General features: G+C 38.6%; 1 protein-coding gene across 1 annotated transcript in view; it reads right to left on the minus strand.

Moving 5' to 3' along the window:
- DDX11 (DEAD/H-box helicase 11) overlaps nt 1-20,439 on the minus strand; it is a 1,280,855-nt gene that overhangs the window by 441,133 nt on the left and 819,283 nt on the right. The window contains exon 17 of the mRNA XM_044087617.1: nt 12,938-13,072. Within this exon, the coding sequence (XP_043943552.1) occupies nt 12,938-13,072 (135 nt within the window). The remainder of the gene's footprint in view (nt 1-12,937; nt 13,073-20,439) is intronic.

The raw sequence follows: 20,439 nt of genomic DNA on the forward strand, positions 1-20,439 counted from the left end.
GAGTAGCGGGTTTAAAAGTCAAATTTTCTTGACATTTGTTTACGATGGGATGAAACCGAAAGCAGGTTCCATAGTAGTATTTTTCGAAAAGAAACCTTTACCAACGGGTATCTGCATTTTTCCAGTAGTCACCTGAGACACGTTATTAAAAACATTCCAAGAGGCCAATTCATTAGAGCTTGCCGAATGACCTCGAATGACTGTGATTTAAAACACGAGTTTAATTTTATTATTTCATTATTTTTAGATAGAGGGTATGATCAACAATCATTAATCGAGACTAGTATTGACATTTTTAACAAACGGAGGAAGCAATATCCAGCATTACTTAATTTTTCCTGTTCTACAATGCAGGATGGTAATATTGAGATAACAAACAAAAAAGAAGAGTGTGACATCAACACCAATTTAATTTGCTCCTTTGAGATGAGTGCTGATTGTAACAAAATACAAAATTTGGTCAGAAAGAACTGGAGGGTCATTAAAGGAAATTTAAACCTTTCTGATGTTTTAGGTGACCAACCTCTTTTTGTGTCAAGAAATTGTTCTAGTTTAAAGAGGATTCTGGAGTTTAGTTCTAGTTTTGGTAGCAGCATTAAAAGTAATAAGAAAGGTATGCAACGCTGTTACCAATGTAACATGTGTAGGTTTGTTTCTGAAGGACCATATATTACAGTGGAAACCTATGATAGAATTTTAGCAGTACCTGATTTTGTTGACTGCAGCACAAAGGGAGTTGTTTACATCGGTTTGTGCACTACCTGCCCAGCATTTTATGTTGGGATGACAACCAGATGTTTAAGGACCCACATTAGGGAGCACCTTTATAGCATTAAAAAGAAAGATGTTACTAATGCTATATATAAGCATTCTACTGTTTGTTCTTCTTTTAAAAAATTTCTTTTTTCAGTTTTGGAAGTGTGTAAAACTGACATGAGAGGGGGTGACTTCAAAAATTATTTACAACAGAGGGAAACTATGTGGCAAATTAAATTAAAATCTGATAGTTTTCCTGGCTTAAATGAAGCCATTAACATAAAATGTTTTTTAAAATATCGTAAGTTACATGTTTATAAAGGTAGTGGTAACATTACCTCTCTTTTTACTTGAAGAAACTTTGACTTGATTTTAAATGGTTTTTGTTAATTAGTTTAATTAATCAATTATCTGTGGGTGTATTTAATGTTGTGATTCAGTGTTTTTATTCATTCTGATGAAGTCTTTTGACGAAAGCGGAGAAATAAACTTTATTACGCTATTTGTTCCATTTGCATTTTTCTACTTGAATCGAACTTGCCTCCAGTTGCTGCCTTCAGCGTGGTTTTTCCATTTCTTTGGTTTGCTTTGGCATTTGGTTGATTTATTCGTGTTTTTTGTACCTGTTCCATGGCTGAGGCAGCGGAGGATTCTTTACTTAACATGACCATTCATCCGACGCCTGGTTCTGATGCTTCTAATATGAACTATTTGCTCGTTGCAACTCTCATTGATATTCAGAATTCTCTGAAATTTTTAGTTGCCAGAGCTACTGACAGTGGGCTTGCAGGAAATGTTTCCAGTCCCGTCAAATTGTTCCATGAAATGGATACTGTCATAGATTTAAACCATTTTCCAACTATTAGTGAAGGTTCTACTGCAAACAAACCTTCTTCGACATCTCAAACTGGTTCCTTGAGTTACAAGACTGTGGAACATTTTTTTAAACCTGTTGATAACCCATATGGAAACTTTAAAAGAGTTCAGCAAGGATTGAACAGTGAGGAATTTAATAAGAAACGTGAGAATCTACTGAGGTTATTGAAAAGGCACAGGTCTCTTGATTTAGAGAATTGTTATTTTTCACGATGTATTGAATTGAATATTGTACCTACGGGACTTAGGTTTTTCAAGTGCCCTAATGGTGTTTTTGTCGGACAGCCTATGTTCGACAGTTTAGTTAATTTTTTTAACGAAGCTGGATTTAAGTTTTTGAAGCTATTGATAGACAATAATATGGCAAAAATGAGTCTCTTGAAAAGTGAAATTACCACTAGTCAATCTTATTTTAAAGGAAAATTGACTGGTGATTCCATCGGTAATTTTTTTCAGCATTTAGCTGATGAGGTTGGACACCATTCTGTTGATATTATCAACAGGAAACTGACTAAATTATCAAGAGATATTTCTTCGTATCAGGACAAAACCGCTTACAACGATTTTGCTGTCGGTAACCGAACTACTAACTTTCAAGGGCAATATTCCAACAAACAAAGTAAGCGTGCTTACAGTACTGTTGTGTCCACCTTTCCAACAGGAGATGGACTTTGTTCAAATTCCGATGGAATTATTTTAAATCCAGCACCACCATCTACTACTGGGAACATGCAGGTTGTTGAGGTTTCTCCACCTGAGGGCGACCATTCCGACGCTGACCTTGGCAGGAAGAGGACTGACAGTCCTGCTCCTTGTAACAATGAGAAAATTGTTAGAACTAAAACTTGTTCTAATTCTAATACCTCTTCTTCTTTTTTCAACAAGAAGAGTCATTCCAGCAAGACCAATGTACTAACCAGGAGTCGGACCTTTCTGGGGTCCAATTCCTCTGGCGACGAGACCTAACAAGGGACTCTGATAAATTCAGCATTGTTAACCTGACTGATCATGTCTTTTCTGACTCCGAGTTAAAGGTGTTACAGTATGGTTTAAATTTTGTTCCTACAAGTAGAGCCAATTATAGTAAAACCATTGTTGATATTAAAAAATATACCAGAAAGTTGAATTTGTCATATTTAATGCATCATATTCCTGTAACCAACAAAACACTAATTAAACCCTCTTGTTACACTCCAAAACTACAGCACACCATTAAGGTGTTTGAAGAATTATGTATCCAGGATGTGACTCGTATGTTAAAAAATAAACAAAAGATTTTTAACAATTTAAATATCAATGAAAAGAAAGCACTAGATAATTTACGTTTTTTAAACAATAAGTTTAGATACATGAAGAGTGACAAGGGGGGCAATATAGTTGTTATGAAGCAAGAGATTTATACAGCAAAAATGCTAGACATTTTAAACAACTCTGATGAATATTAAGTAATTTCACTTTTTGGCATTCATCGGTATCAGCGATTGGTTCACTCACATCTTTACGATGCTTTAATGTCAGGAGACATAAGCTTTGAGTTATATGACTTTTGTGTTGTGGAAGATCCCAGAATTGGGGTCATTTTCGGTATTCCGAAAACTCACAAAAGCCTAGAAGATCCCCCATTCAGGCCTATCGTTTCATCCCCCCATTCTGTTACTGAGGGGGTTTCTTTAATTATTGATGCTGTTTTGGGACCCATCTTGACTAACGAAGATTCCTTCGTTAGGGATTCGTGGCATTTTTTGAGTAAATTTAACTCCTACGTCCAGACGGGTATTTTTGACCCTCAGAGACATATTGTTTTCACCATGGACGTAATTTCACTGTATACTTGTATCCCTCACTATGAGGGAATTGAGGCTGTTAGGAGCTATTTAACCAAAAATAGGATGGGTCTAACCAACAATGCTATTGCTACCATCTGTAGTTTTTTGGAATTAGTTTTACACAACAATTTTTTCTTATTTGGCAAGACTTATTATAAACAGAAGCGAGGGGTGGCTATGGGTTCTCCTGCTGCTCCTGCTTATGCCAATATTGTTATGGCTTGGTGGGAGCGTGAATTTATTCCACTTCTCACTGAGAAATATCATGTCTCCTTTTACAGTAGGTTTGTAGACGATTTGTTTTTTCTCATTTTTGGCAACCTTGATACAGTGGATGCTTTCATTCTAGAAGCCAACTTACTATCTGGTTATTTACAGTTTGTTAAAGGAGTAGCGGGTTTAAAAGTCAATTTTCTTGACATTTGTTTACGATGGGATGAAACTGAAAGCAGGTTCCATAGTAGTATTTTTCGAAAAGAAACCTTTACCAACGGGTATCTGCATTTTTCCAGTAGTCACCCGAGACACGTTATTAAAAACATTCCAAGAGGCCAATTCATTAGAGCTTGCCGAATGACCTCGAATGACTGTGATTTAAAACAAGAGTTTAATTTTATTATTTCATTATTTTTAGATAGAGGGTATGATCAACAATCATTAATTGAGACTAGTATTGACATTTTTAACAAACGGAGGAAGCAATATCCAGCATTACTTAATTTTTCCTGTTCTACAATGCAGGATGATAATATTGAGATAACAAACAAAAAAGAAGAGTGTGACATCAACACCAATTTAATTTGCTCCTTTGAGATGAGTGCTGATTGTAACAAAATACAAAATTTGGTCAGAAAGAACTGGAGGGTCATTAAAGGAAATTTAGACCTTTCTGATGTTTTAGGTGACCAACCTCTTTTTGTGTCAAGAAATTGTTCTAGTTTAAAGAGGATTCTGGAGTTTAGTTCTAGTTTTGGTAGCAGCATTAAAAGTAATAAGAAAGGTATGCAACACTGTTACCAATGTAACATGTGTAGGTTTGTTTCTGAAGGACCATATATTACAGTGGAAACCTATGATAGAATTTTAGCAGTACCTGATTTTGTTGACTGCAGCACAAAGGGAGTTGTTTACATCGGTTTGTGCACTACCTGCCCAGCATTTTATTTTGGGATGACAACCAGATGTTTAAGGACCCGCATTAGGGAGCACCTTTATAGCATTAAAAAGAAAGATGTTACTAATGCTATATATAAGCATTCTACTGTTTGTTCTTCTTTTAAAAAATTTCTTTTTTCAGTTTTGGAAGTGTGTAAAACTGACATGAGAGGGGGTGACTTCAAAAATTATTTACAACAGAGGGAAACTATGTGGCAAATTAAATTAAAATCTGATAGTTTTCCTGGCTTAAATGAAGCCATTAACATAAAATGTTTTTTTAAAATATCGTAAGTTACATGTTTATAAAGGTAGTGGTAACATTACCTCTCTTTTTACTTGAAGAAACTTTGACTTGATTTTAAATGGTTTTTGTTAATTAGTTTAATTAATCAATTATCTGTGGGTGTATTTAATGTTGTGATTCAGTGTTTTTATTCATTCTGATGAAGTCTTTTGACGAAAGTGGAGAAATAAACTTCATTACGCTATTTGTTCCATTTGCATTTTTCTACTTGAATCGAACTTGCCTCCAGTTGCTGCCTTCAGCGTGGTTTTTCTGTTTCTTTGGTTTGCTTTGGCATTTGGTTGATTTATAAGTTACTGCTTTTATCAATTTAACATTACAACACCCTGCCTATTAAACCAATACATGGACCTGGAGGTGTAGCTGACACTTGTATTTACTCACTTCACTTCTCAAATATTACACAGGCAGGATGTGAGCACACACATACATGCACATGCACCACATATAATTACACTACACATGGTATAACTACCACATATTACCACTAATAGATACTTGACTTCTGACTGTTCGCATGATTACTAACAAAATCATTGGAATTACAAGGTAAATAAGTCATGAGACCATTTATACCTTGCTGAAACACATACTCATAACGTACTTCCTGCTTCTAGAGGGCAAACAAGTCTAAGATGGAATGAATTTGCAGAAGCCCATTTCAGTCATCAACTTTTGTCTTAAAGGATGAAAGGGTGCATGAGGGTAGTTTATTACAGAGATAGGGCAACATTTCTAATGTATTTATTTACTGAATCCTGCTATTCATAACTTTATTTGAAGGGGGATGGCTTTTCCTGGTCTCCATCTCCACTGCATTCTGAAGTATGATTTTATATCTCACACAGCAAAATCTGCTACACACAACTATGCAGGTGTGTGTGTGTGCGTGTGTGTGTGTGTGTGTGTGTGTGTGTGTGTGTGTGAGAGAGAGAGAGAGATTCTAAGCATCTGCTGCAATTTTCTTGATGTATGTTTACATTTTCCTAAGACTACCTCTAATTGTGGCTTTATAGCATGATCACTGTTTAAAAACAAGTCTGTAATGAAACAGCATTTTCAGTCTGCAACTCCAGGCTACATACATGCATACGTATACAGGCTTCTGCCCTAGACACATCTAAGAGCACTGATTCCTATAATGGAGATTTATACAGCCTTTCACCAATCCAAATATCCAAACTCCTTTTAAAACAATCCAGTTCCTTGACTGATCTTATATGAACAGACAAATTATTCCAATTTGAGTCATCTTAACAGTAATAAACAAAAACACTCCTTTTGCCCATTTTAGTAATAAATTTCACATTATGTTTAAAGGTTATTGTATTATTGTTAAATTCAATATTAAACATAATTTGCAGACTAGTATCTTGAAAAGTTTTATAAGTTTAAGTTTTTCATAGCTAACAGAAAAATTCAAGTGCTTACATGTAAAGCGATATCTGTTTCAAGAAGACTATCCTTTTTGTACATCTCTTTTTAACATTCATGAGGTATACAAATGTTTTTTAAAATATACTGAGGCAATTTTGTCCTTAATTACTTAACATTATATCTAAGTTCTACCACTTGAGTCCATTTCTCAAGACAATTGCAAACAGAAATGAGAAATAAGTCGATATATGGCAATGTCGTGAGCTCAAGATTTTATGTCGGATTATGCTGGCTAACATGCCGCTTGGCGAAACACAGGGTCTGGGTAACGGCCCATTAGCATGTATAAGGAAAGGTGTCAAGCAGAGGAAAACTACTTTAAAATATACAAGAAGCCATCAGATTAGCAAAAGGCTAGCATTATTGCAAAATTCTTAAATGTTAACACTGCAGTCAGTCAGTATACCTACTACCAAGTCTTTAAAAGGTCAAAGGTAACAAAGCAAAATGAACACTGCAACAGGCATTGGACAAGACAAGGATATAATTACACAAAACACTTACTTCCATTTCTGGAAATGGGTATATGCAAATAAGGCCCCATTTTAGGAGTAGATTCCTAGAAAAGTGAGATACTTCAACCAAAACGCTGAAACTAACGCAGACTTTTTGTCTCTGTGAAATGTAGAGGCCCACTCGTTCATTCCTGTTTTTATGAGGATGGTGTACAGATCTCCATCAAAGGATTTGTTAAAGGTCTGTGTCTCAGGTCTTACTCCGACATGATACCAGAGTGGGATTTTCTATATTTATATTTGTGGACTCCTTAATAAGTGTAGCATGCTGAGGAATGTCATATTTGTTGAATTCAAGCAGCCACCCCCCAAAATGTTTGTTGCTGCACACCTGCTGAGACACTACAGTACAAGCTACTGATATGGAAGACTATTACAACTTCTCTTCAGGAAAAAGAAATATCTTCCAGATGCTTATCTTTAAATGATGATCAACCCTTAACACAATTTTACCAAAAAGCAGTCTGTTAGCATCACAGGAAGTGAAGTATCACTGCGCAGCTTTCTTAATACAGCAAAGCTCTGGTATGGCACACAGACTCACCAGTGGAATCAAAGCAAGATAAAAGCTTGTACCACTGACATCATAGACCCACAAGTGATTTAAGCACATCTCAAAACAAAAAAAATAAAATAATAAGAGTATATGTATTTTACACTATCTAAACTTTAAGCATTCCAAACTATCTCCAGTTTTAATGATCACTTAGCTATGTAAATGCTTTACTATGTAAAGCTTACAGCAGTGATGCAAAACAAGATTGTTCAAACTTGCTACTTTCAAAAAATGTCAGCTGTGCTATGCTAAAGTTAACCGTCTTGTACAAAGTATTAAATCCTAAACAGCGAAGTAATTAGCAAAACTTCATTGTTTTACAGTATGACATAACTGCAAGAAAAGGGTTGATCTTGCATTTAAGGCACAGATCTGCCAATGAATGCACATTATTTTATTGTGATGGTCTGGATTTAAGTGCATCTTTGCTCATAACACTATTTATGACTTTCTTCAGCCTGAAGACATGCTAAAGTGTGCTAAATATGTGCTAAAGTCTTTACTGCATAGTTACTGGCATTGAATTCCAAATACTCAGAAGCTGGCTGAATCTGTACAAATGTGAAAAATACCCTAAAGTGCTAGTGTTACAGACTCACATTAATTTAATCTTCAAACACATTTACATACTCTAAATAAATCTATAAATATTAAGTGTGCCATGTTCAAACAGCTGTGGACATAAGCTCTGAACATTAAACATAGAAATGTTTGCACTACTATGAGGATAATTACAGTCCCGACCAAATTATAACTCAAATGTAGTGTGCAGATGCAGTGCAAGAGTATAAATATTGACACAACAGTTTAATGTGGCAAGTTTAAAAAATATACATGAGAGGAACACGACACCCACTGCAAAATTGCATCTTTATTCAGCACACACAAATGTCAGATCATCCAGCCAGAAAATGGTATTCTGATGCGAGATTACAGACTATTTTCCACTCTGCAAACACACATACTTACTTGTATGTCAATGGGTTATCATAAAAAACACGAACAGTCTTCATTACCAAAGCAAAGTATGCACCAATCCAGCTCTGTAACTGCATTCTGGGGAAGAAAAGCTTTGTTACAGGTACACCAAGAAGTGCAGACTGTGTACTCCAAAGTAATCAAGGACAGCATGTTAGCTATGAATCTAACTTTTTAACGATTACTAGGTATTCAGGGGTAAAGCTGTACCACACAGTGGGATACACTGCACGGAGGCACTATTCACTATACGGGTCATAAAGCACTAGGAGTGGGGAGCCTTTACAGGTGTAGTAGAGTGCCCAGCACCACTACTGGGGTTTATACACATTGTGCCACACAGCTAACATATATGATGAACCAGCACACGGCTGCACTATTCAACATACAGTCAGATGAATGCAGTATGGACCACTGGCTTTTATGCAGCAGTGAGCAGTGCATCTCTGAATTACTTTATGCATACCTGTCTAGTAGTACAATGTGCTCCTGATTTAGGCTTCATGATTCTGTGACTTGCACAACACAGAGTCCTGCAATGCTGCTACCAAGGTGCTGCACTTCTCAGCAGAGCCCGACCCAAGCATGTTGGTAAGACAGCTTTACAGAAGTGCTAAAATGAAAGCTTACAAGATTATTAAATTCACACATTCATCCTTTACATGCCCATTTATAAGATATAGCAGGCTGTTTCCCTGGTAAATACCAGGTATTTTTTTTCTAATTAACTGACCACATAACTCCTAAACGTGGTTGCAGTAAATATCAATTTCCATAAACTATCTTGTTGAATTATTTTGTCCAAAAGACAGAGTACTTTGCTTGAGGGACTCTCTACAGTTTTTCCTTCTTTGTATCGACATAAGAGGTATGAAGTTCTGTAATGGCTTGTAATGCACCACTGCCACAGGCAGTACATTCGAAGGCCCTCCTGCCTTTTTCTGTGAACCTGAAATTCCTTAAGTCTAGTCTTCCCTCTTCTAGCATGTTTTCATCTCTCTGTCTTTCCCTTTATAATTCCCCCTCCCATTATGCAGTAAAAACATGATACATCTAAATTCCCCCTTGATTTTCTCTCTTTCCAAACATGTACTCCTAAAGCTCCAAGTCTCCCCTCCTATCCTAGTTCCTCCACTCCATTAACAACTTTGGGTACTCCATGCTGCATGCATTCTGACAGCCTAATTTCCTTCCTTTTTATAGCATCCAGAAGTGGACACAGTACTTCAGAAGCAGTCTCACCATTATCCTGACCTATACAATGGAAGAGTAACCTTAGCATTCCTGGAATCCCCTCTCTATAGTGGATACTCCAGTATCTTATTTTATATCCTTTGCTTTTTCTACTTTTAAACTGGATAGCAGGATTTAGTTTAAAGTAATTATTATCTGCAAAGTCTTTCCATCTAATCCTGCTTACAGTCATTGCACAAAGACTGTATTCTCTACTACTTTCCCATTCAAAAGTGCAGCTTCAGACTTTTTACCTTTGTGCATGCAACACAAACCATCATCTCTCTCACGTCTACTGTCATCTGCAGTTATTGCAGTGTTTTGGGTATCATCAGTACAAACATTAATCCTGCTCTTCAAACAAACAATAGGTGCTTGATATTTTATCAGAGGCAACTGAAAGTATTGCCAGACACCTTCAAAATACCTAAGAAACCACAGCTATGGTTAGAATTAATGTTTATGCCTTGGAGGGCCATGCTTCTGGCTGGTAACTGCTCCATTGCTTAGCTTCATGACAAAGCTACTGCTTCAAGGGGTCCCTATCCCCACATTTCAGTTCTCACATGGTTTAGTGACTATCCTTAACAAAAGTACTCCACTTGAGGAAAAGTCTGGACCCATTATCCATGTTCAAAAGAACCCCCACATCCTGCATAGAAAACCTTAATGTGGCTGGAACTCAGGTGTAGCTGGAACACAATAATGACTTACTAACGTCCATAAGCCTATTAAAAGATCTCCAAGAACCTGGACTTTGCATCTCCACCAGGGAGACAATATGATACAGATTTAGCTTTTTGACTGATTGCTATACAGACCTGCCAATATGATCTACATGATTAATTTTGCTAGTAAATAAGGTGTCAGTGGGAAGGGTGTTTCCCTTTGCTGATCCATTTTCTGATATTCAAGAATTTCTTGCCACTCCTGCACTGTTCCAGAGACAGGTGAAGGAGACAAGAAGTCACTGAAAATGAAAGCAAATTCTTAGCTAAAAGTTATATTCTCACCGTACTGTGTGGAGTGGACAGGAGATACACTTGCATGTTCCAAATCTATTTCAATGATACTTTATAAAGGATTACAGATATAATAAACCTATGCTGGCAATCCAAGAGGCCCAGATATTGTTAGTATCTTCTGCTTTCTTGTGCCCTGGGCAATATTTTGGGACACTACATGGTTTATTTATAGAAAAAAATCTTCAAATGTAAAACACACTGTGAAGTATCGGCTGAGAGAGAGAGAAACTGCTGGCAAAGGATGTGGAGCTGTTGATCACAGCCCCCAACCAAAATGTCGACACTCACTATTACAAGCCTCAGAATGAAAAAAACAGAACAGAAAGCACAAGAGAAAAGCAAATGGGGTATATCATTTTTCGCCTTTAAACTTGTTTTATGCAGGAGACAAGTCACCTCCCATCCCCGAAGTGGTGAGAAAGCCCCTCCAATTTATATAAACCAACTCCAAGATCACAAGCAAGCAAACCGATTCTAATACTAAGTTGTACCAGTGGGCGCTCTCTCTCTCTAATACACACAGAGGCACACTGACCTGGCTTAACAGGGTTTGGGAAAATGCATCTCCTAAGAAGAAACAATTTCTTAATACTAAAACAACTGAGTTATGACAGAAAGAGCTTCTCTATCTTAGGAAAGTTCTGTCCCAGTGTAGGACAATCTGATGGCGAGTGTTTTAACAATGTTAGAGAGGAACACGCCGGCACGTTCATCACTACAATTTCAGACCAGAAAATAGGCTTCTATATCCAAGAAAGACACGTGTCATATCACGGCCCACAAGCATTTAACAAAGTAGTGGGCCAGTGAATTTGCAAGCTCAGACGGCCACAAGGCCTTAGTCAGTTTTCCAAACGTACAGCTATTTTATCAAGTAGGTTAAAAACCTTAGTTTGGAAGAGAAAAAAGGAGTTCAACCCATGGTGAAAAAGGGAGGCACTTGAATCATTACATATGTGAGAAGTAACAGCAATGGTGAGTGATAATTCTTGTACAACACAGTGAATTCCCTGAGCCCAAGAGAAGAAAACCTGTCACTTAGAATGAGGCTCTCTGAAGAAAGAAGCATAACAATGGTGTTCATCCCTAAAAGATGAGGAAAGCAGCATTTTTTGCATTTATTATCAGCTACGAAATCCTGGAGTGTGGGGAGTGCCTTCGGTGTGGAGTCTGCATGTCCTCCCTGCGGTTGAGTGGTGTTCCGAAAGACATGCGTGAGTGGGTGTGCCTTCATTGAAGGCTGGGTGTCGAGCTGGCAACTCGGCACCGTAAAAACCTACTGCCAATCATTAGCGGACCGGAGTTCCGCTGTGGCGACCCCTAACCGGAAAAGCCGAAAGACCAACATCAGCTACGAAATCCTTAACAATTAACTGGCAACAAGAGTCAACATTATTACTGAGCCAAGTAAGGGTTCAAAGACAACAAAGACTTCCATCCCTAGGAAATGATTCAGAAGATTTATCCACTTAGAGCTGAAAGTGATTCTAAGCAACATTACTTCACATGAAAATATGGAATGAATAGAGAGCGTAAGCTCAAAACCTATTTAAAAACACCAAGAAAAAAACTGAAGAAAGACAGGCAGGGGTTTCCAAGATTCTCTTCCGTCAAGAGTGATTAGGAGAAAGTAACAGGGAGATGTGTTTATCACACTCGTTTACTGCATAACTCTTCCCTTTCCGGAAAGATGTTCAAAAGAAAAACAAGAACCTGTTTGTTGAAACTGGCTCTGGTATTTTCATGTTAGTGCCCATCTCAGGAAGGTTTGTGGTAAAACAGCATTTTCACTGATTTTGTGGGCAATTTTGCTCTTTTACACAGGATTTAAAAAAAAGAGAAATAACAAAAACATAACACTTTATAAGGGAAAAACTGCTCAAAAGCTTTAAATCTTTTAATTTTTCATTTCTTTTTCAGCTTTATAAAAATACAAAGTCCGTGTATAAAAGAAACACAGCTGATACTCTAACCATACCACTTCCAGTTTACTGTGCTACCAAATCCTTTGAAACCACCTGGACAGCAGGAAATTAGGAAAAACAGAGGCACAAGGCAACAAGCATACACCATCAATTATGGAATTTCAGAACAGTAAGGCAAAATTGAATGTAGGACTACAGATACATTTTGAGGCGATTAAGTGAAAAAACATATATGGGTTTGAAAATATAGAGATGCGCACACACACACACACACACACACACACACACACACACACACACACACACACACACACGCAAACACACAACCAAAATCTATAATCTCTTCACCTTGCCGGTTGATGACGACTCGTCCATCCTTGTTTGAACTGGTTAGTGCAAAAAGAAACCCTTCAATCTGCATCATTGGAGAGGTAACAGTCTGCTGTTCACCTTTGGATGATTCACTCAAGACCGAAGAGGGAACTAAAGCCAAAACAACAAAAAAATAATTTCAAGAGGGAGGGATGGATACAGACAAAATATTACTAGTTATATTTGAAGCAGAACCCATTATACAGCTACAGCTTTAGAAGTTAAAAATAACATAGGACATTTTGCATATATTTAATTTCATTTACCTAATTTTTATTATTTATTTCATTTTATTTATAATTTGTTAACTGGGGTACATCACTGATCTATCTGTATCATTTCCAGGCTCAGCCCGGAACACAACCAAAGAAAACTGAGTGATAACTGTGAATACATAAGTATACAGAAACAACTGTAAACATGCAAGAGTGCAAACAGTTGTTAATATACAATATAAAAATGAACACAATATTCAAAGGCAAATGTTTACCTACAATATTTAAAATGTTTTAATGGCTAGAAAAAAGAAAATTATATATATCAAACAAAAGAAAGAATAGAGTTCAAGTGGAAGGTTTTTGGAAATAAGGAACACAACAGATATGTAGTAGAAGGAAATGGGGAGATTATTGTATAGGAGCATGGAGATTTCAGAAGAATATCAGATACAGAACAGAGAGTGAAGTAGATTTTATGAGACGATAATTTTGCTTGATATGAAAGTGTGACATGTTTGAGTAAGGGGCTAGAATGCAACTGTGGAGATGGGCTAAATTCATTAAGGAATAAGATTCAACGTGGAATAAATGAATTAACTGGAAGCTTACATCACAGGATTTGAAATGGTGACTTCAACCTAAGAGGTACTACATTATTTTGAAAGCATTTGCAAGGGATGTCTTTAAAAGTACAGCTGTGTAAGAAACGTATAACAGTAGACATTCCAGTAGATCACTTCTGCAGTAATCTACAGGATTTGGGTTGTATTGTACCAAGGATATGACCAACCGGCCAGCTCTTCAAAGCTTAAGTGTTCCTTCCATGTACTCTAACTGACCACAGCTCCATATTAAAGGCAGTTAATGCATCAAAAGCTTCAGAGCTTTCTTGACCCAAGAAAGTATGCATTAGCCCTGAAAGGGAAAAATGATAGGAAATGTAAAAGAGTAACTATACATACAAGGGTACATCCAACCACACTCTGGCAATAAAACAACTGCAGACGTGGGACTGGAGGGAGTGATGCAACTGCAACAGTGGTCTATTAGAACATCTACTGTTAGGGTAAGTTCACTTACACAACTGTACTGTGTTCAACATTAGATAACTGTAGCAGTAGCCTAAACTATTTAGGAAGACTACCACAGCTTAGAATCAAAAAGGGTGGAGGAAGAAATTAAGAACCCAGAAACCACTAGAGAATGGTCCTAGCAAACCCTATTCTACACCTGCTAAAGGAATCCAGTTTGTAATGCTTTGTAGAGGTGAGTACAGAATAACAAGTTTTCTGCCTCTAGAGTCCACCTCTTTCCAGAGAGCCACTGAAACCAACGCTATAGTGGAATGGGCCTTAATCCTGCATACGAGTGGCTTGTTATGGTGAGAAGGGCAAGAAGAAATAGCATGAAACAATAATCGATAAGTAGTCTGCTTTGATGCTGGTTGTCCTTTCCTCTTAATTTCAGAGACAACAAACAGCTGATCAGCTTTTCTAAGTAAATTAATTTTCTTTAGGTATTATCCGAGTTGCCTGTAGACATCTAGAGTATGAAGATTTTTTTTCTGCCTTGTTTTTGAGGTCAGGAAAAAAGGTATTCTCTGAGACCAGTTTGGGCATAAAAGAATAATTAGTTCTCAAAGAAACCCTATCTTTGTGAAGAATGAGGTAAGCTTAACTCAACGGGCGAGTTGGTAACTCAGATACACTTCTAGCAGAAGTCAAATAAATGAGTATAGCAAACTTAGAAGTTGAGAACTTCATATCAGGCTGATGAGATGGTTCAAATGGAAAACCAGTAAGCTTTTCAAGCACAAAGTTAAGATCTCAAGGAGAAGCCACCTGTTTCCTAACTGAATGGATATGTCAAACCGCTTTCAAAAACTGCTTGAACTGAGGACAGGTAGAAAGGGGGAAATTCAAGGAAAGGCAAGCTGAAATGGCTCCCAAAGGAACTTTGACAGAGGAGTAAGAGAGGTCAGAAGACAGTAACTCTCACAAATAATCAGAAAACAGAGGCAGACTGACCTTAAAAAGGTCTTAGTCCTTGAAATGGTATCAACTAGAAAATCTTTTCCATTTATACATACATGATTTCCTATTAACAGGTATTTAGCCTCCTTCAGTACACGCTGCATAAAAAAAGTTGTCTAAAAGGTGTCAAAATTCTATTATCCAGGCAGTCAAACAGTCTTCAAGTTTCAGTATATAAAGCAACCCCTGCTCTGTACGAGTAAATCCAGTCTTTCAGTAAGCCTGCAGTATCTGCACTTGGGCAATTCCAAAAAAAAAAAAAAAAAGACACCCACTGTTGTCTGGGACGAAAAGGAGTCACCATCACAATTTTGGTGAAGTCCTTCTGGATCATCAGAAGAACCCTAGAAAGGGTGGAAAAACAGAGACATTCCTGTCCATGTTAATGAGAATGCATCTGTTTTCTAGGCCTGTTTGCAAGGAATCCTACAGCAGGATTTCTCTAGTTGTCTGTTCAGAGAGGAGGCAAACAGATCTATATGAGGTGCTCCCCAAAGTTGGATCAATTCCTGAAAGACCCCAGAATGAAACGTCTATTTGTATGGGTCTGCCCTGGTCCTGCTGAGTGTGTCTACTATGAAGTTTTGCCCTGGGGGAATGGATGAAGTTTGAGCTGAGCTGCTACCTCCCAGGCTATCACAGCATGTCTGCAACAGAGGTAAGATCTGTTAACTCCCCTGTTTATGTACCACATCACTATGGTATTGTCTATGAAAACTTGTAAGGATCCTGGAAACTAGAGATGATTTAGGGGTCTCAATGCATTTTTTATTGCCACCATCTATTTGACACTTATGTGCTTTTGTCAGTTGCTTTCATATTACAGACCTTGCACTTTCACACCTTTGGAAACCGCACTCCACTCCAAGTCTGAAGCATCTGTTGTAAAAGACTGAAGAGGAGGCAGAAGAAATGTAGGACCTAGATTCTGAGAGAACTGGTCTATCCACAATAGAACCTCCTACCTTGCAAACTCCAATATGGGGAACTGAAAAGCTGATGGGTATAGATGCTGAGTCTAGACTGATATGAGCTGCCAATAGATTTTTTTCAGGAGAATCATAAGAATCATAGAAGACATGCACCCTAGAATCCATTGAAATTCCCTGGCAGACATTTGGTTTTGATTAAAAAAAACTCAGGAAGAACTTTTGGAAAGTACAGTTGTGTACACTTACCATAAATGTAGATGTTCGAGTGTATTCACTGTTGCAGTCATTACATTTGGGTAATCTACTGGCAGGTTGCCCTCAGTCGGCCTGAATTCCAAAGTCTTGGGTCCCGTCAGTGCTGTCTCCTCTTCCATGACGTCAGGTCGTCAGGGGTATAAAACATGCAGCCAACGCCATTTTCTTTAGTTTTTCTTCCCCCGATGTCAGGTGCAAGGTAGCAATATTATATATATATATATATATATATATATATATATATATATATATATATATATATATATACACATGCATCAAAATAAACTTTACCTTCATCTACAAGCAAATACACCACATAGGTTGTAGAGGATAGAGAAGGAAAGATCAACTTTAGAATGACAGGGGGATGGCGAGAGGGTAACCTGAACTGCAACAGTGAATACACTCGAACATCTACATTTATGGTAGATGTGCACAACTGTAATATGTTCCTCGTGTTTCACTGTTGCAGTCATTACATTTGGGTAGAATCCCAAAGCTGTGGTTGGGAGGCTGGAGCTAAACAGCATTAGATGCGGCTATAAGGCCCTGCAGCACTGCAGTGGCAAAGCCTGCCCTGGACAGAGTAGAGAGGCAAATGGTAATGCTTTGTAAAGGTGTGATCAGAACTCCAAGTAGCAGCCTCTAGAATGTCTTTGGTTGGTACTCCTCTGAGAAAGGCTGCTGAAACAGCTGCAGCTCTGGTGGAATGAGACCTAATGCCCTTGGGCACAGGTTTATCATGGTGTAAGTAGCAGAAACGGATGCAGTGACTTATCCACTTTGAAACTGTCTGCTTTGAAATAGCCTTTCCTTCTGATCCTGCAGCATATGACACTAGTAATTGCTCACTTTTTCTTAGAGCTTTTGTCCTGCTCATGTAGAATCTTAGCTGTCTGTGTATGTCCAAGGAATGCAGAATTCTCTCCCCTTTGTTCTGCGGATTTGGATAAAAGGTTGGCAGATGAATTGTTTGGTTAAGAGCCACACTGGAAACCACCTTAGGCATAAAAGTAGGATTTGTCCTCAGAGACACCCTGTCTGGGTGAAATATGATAAAAGGCTCTACAGCCATGAGGGCATGTAGCTCTGAAACTCTTCTTGCTGAAGTAATTGCTAGTAGCAGAGCTGTCTTCCATAAGAACTTTATATCAGCGGTCACAGCTGGTTCAAATGGAGGCAGGGTGAGCTTTTCCAACACATAATTGAGGTCCCATGCAGGTAGTGGTGATCTTCTAGGAGGCCTGAAATTTTTGGCAACTTTAAGATACTGCTTTAGTAAAGGATGAGAAAAGATTGGTGGCTCTGTATTGTAATGAGCCGAAATGGCAGAGGCATGGATTTTGATTGATGAGAAAGATAGACCTTTGTCAAGCATCTCAGTCAAGTACTGTAATATCTGAGGAATATGTGGTTCTGCTGTATCAGTTCCTTCTGCTTGATTCCAAGCACAGAATCTCTTCCATTTGTCTGCATAAGATTTTCTAGTACTACGCCTTCTGGCTTCCAAAATGACATCCATCACAGCTTTACTGAGAGGTGTCATTTGTATGATTACATAATTAGCCATGCTGCCAGGTTCAGAGTCTGTAGTTGATTGTGCAGGATCCGACTGTTTTGTTGGGACAGTAGTTGTGGTCTTTGAGGCAAGGTCCAAGCTGGGTATTGAGACAGGTTCCTTAGGATTGGGTACCAGTATTGGTGGGGCCAGTCCGGGGCAATTAATATCATCTTTGGCTTCTCTTGTCTGACTTTTAGGAGGACCTTGGGTAGAAGAGGCAGAGGAGGAAAGGCATAAACTGATAGGTTTTTCCAACTGAAGGATAGGGCGTCCACTTTCCATGCTTGTCTGTGATAAGTCCTTGTGCAGAATCTTTTCAATTAATAATTTTGAGGAGAGGCAAATAGATCTATGTCTGGGCTCCCCCATTTCTCTGTTATCATGCTGAAGACTTGTGGATTTAGTTTCCATTCATGAGGATCCATAAGATTTCTGCTTAAATCGTCTGCCAGAGTGTTTTGTTTTCCTGGCAGGAATTGAGCTTGAAGATGCATTTGGTAGGTCAAAGCTGTGCCCCACAGTGTCATGGCTAATCTGCCAAGGGGGTATGAGTGTGTGCCCCCTTGCTTGTTTATATACCACATGACTGTGGTGTTGTCCGTCTTTATCAGTAGTTGTCCTGGATGAAGTAAGTCCTTGAAGGCTGTTAGGGCATTTTGAGCAGCTAGCATCTCTTTCTCGTTGATATGTAGATGCATTTGGTTTGGTGACCATATGCCATGAATGCATCTTCCTGCCATGTGGGCCCCCCAGGCATGATCTGATGCATCTGCTGTTAAGGTTTGGCTGGCAGGGGGTAGAGTGAAGGGCTGTCCCATGTTTTGGTGACAGGCCTTTGCCCACCATAGAAACTCCTGTTGCAGGCAGGGAATGAGAGGAATCATTGTTTCTAGACTGTGTGAATGTTGACTCCATAAACTTTTTAGGTACCACTGAAGTTTCCTCATATGCAGTTTTGCATATGGAATTAGCAGGATGCAGGATGCCATGAAGCCCAGAGCCTGCAGAACTTGTCTTGCAGAAGACTGGGTTTTTGTTGCCATCAGTTTGAAGTAAGTAGTCAGTTGCCTTTGTTTGTCTGGTGTGAGGTAAGCCATCTGGGCAGTTGTATTCAAGCTTGCACCCAGGAATGTTATCTTTTGAGAGGGTGCCAGTTGTGATTTCTTTTCATTTATTGTGTACCCTAGGCATGTTAGAAGCCTTTTCACAAATGCCAGGTGTCGAAGAAGAGTGTCCTTGTTCTCTGCTTGAAAGAGACAGTCGTCCACATAAGGATATATTTGTATACTTCTTTGTCTGGAAAATGCAATTACTGCTGCCAGGCACTCTGTAAAGACCCCGGGCGCTGTAGATAAGCCAAAGGGCAGTGCAGAGAATTGGTAATGCATTACGCCTGCCTTGAATCTGAGGTATCTTCTGCACGACTGTCTTACTGGGACATGCAGGTATGCCTCTTTTAGGTCTAAAGTCACCAGCCAAGCTTTCTTGCCCAGCATGGGCAGAAGCTGCTGCAAAGTCAGCATCTTGAATTTTGGAATGTCCAGGTATGTGTTCAAAATCGATAAATCCAGTATTGGCCGCCAGGCCTTGTCCTTTCTGGGTACCAAGAACAGTCGAGTAAAAACCTTGTCCTTTTTCCTGTTCTGGTACTGGCTGAATGGCCCCCATTTCCATGAGGGACGTAACCTGTTTCTGTGCCTCTGCCCACTGATTTTTTGGCAGATCTGGCCAACCATTTGCCAATGGCAGAGTGTGGAAATGGAATCTGTATCCCTGTGATGCGATGTTTAGTACCCACTTGTACTGGGTTATTAACTTCCAATTTTGAGCAAAAACTGCTAATTTTCCTCCTATGGGTGCTGCCAAAAGAAAAGTGCTTGGTGTAGGCAGAGTGAAGTCATTGGGATTGCTTTCTGTAGGTTGGCGCTTTATCTCCTCCAGATTTGGAGGTGGATGCGCCCCATTGCTTTGACCTGTATGAGTCTTGCACCTGGTATCTGGAACCCTTAGGGCATCTGGATTTACCCCTTTGAGCTCCGTCTGACACAGGAAAGGACCAATTTTTTGTAGGCCAGTGTCTACCGAATCTTGATGGCTGCACTTGTAAGAAGTCTTTAACAGTTTGCATAGATTAGCTTTATCTTCCATTTTCTTTAAAACCTCTTCTGCCTTAATACCAAACAGAGAATCATGCTGTAAAGGCGCATCTAGCAATTTAGCCTTAACATGATCAGGCAAATTTTGTTCCTTTAACCAGGCATGCCTCCTAATCACAGATCCAGTAACTGCGGCCCAGCAGGAGGCCTACAAAGAATCAAAACCACATTGCAAAGTATGCTTTCCAACTTGTTCAGCTGCATGCAGTAATTCCTACAATTCTTTATTTTCTGCACATTCTGAAATCAACATAATTTTCTGTTTCAGTAATCCCATACATGTTGCTAGTACTTAAGCATATGAAATTGACAGTTTAAGGCCC

The sequence above is a fragment of the Protopterus annectens genome, chromosome 11.part0, assembly GCF_019279795.1.
Source record: "Protopterus annectens isolate FY-2018-M chromosome 11.part0, PAN1.0, whole genome shotgun sequence".
In the NCBI taxonomy this organism is placed as follows: Eukaryota; Metazoa; Chordata; order Ceratodontiformes; family Protopteridae; genus Protopterus; species Protopterus annectens.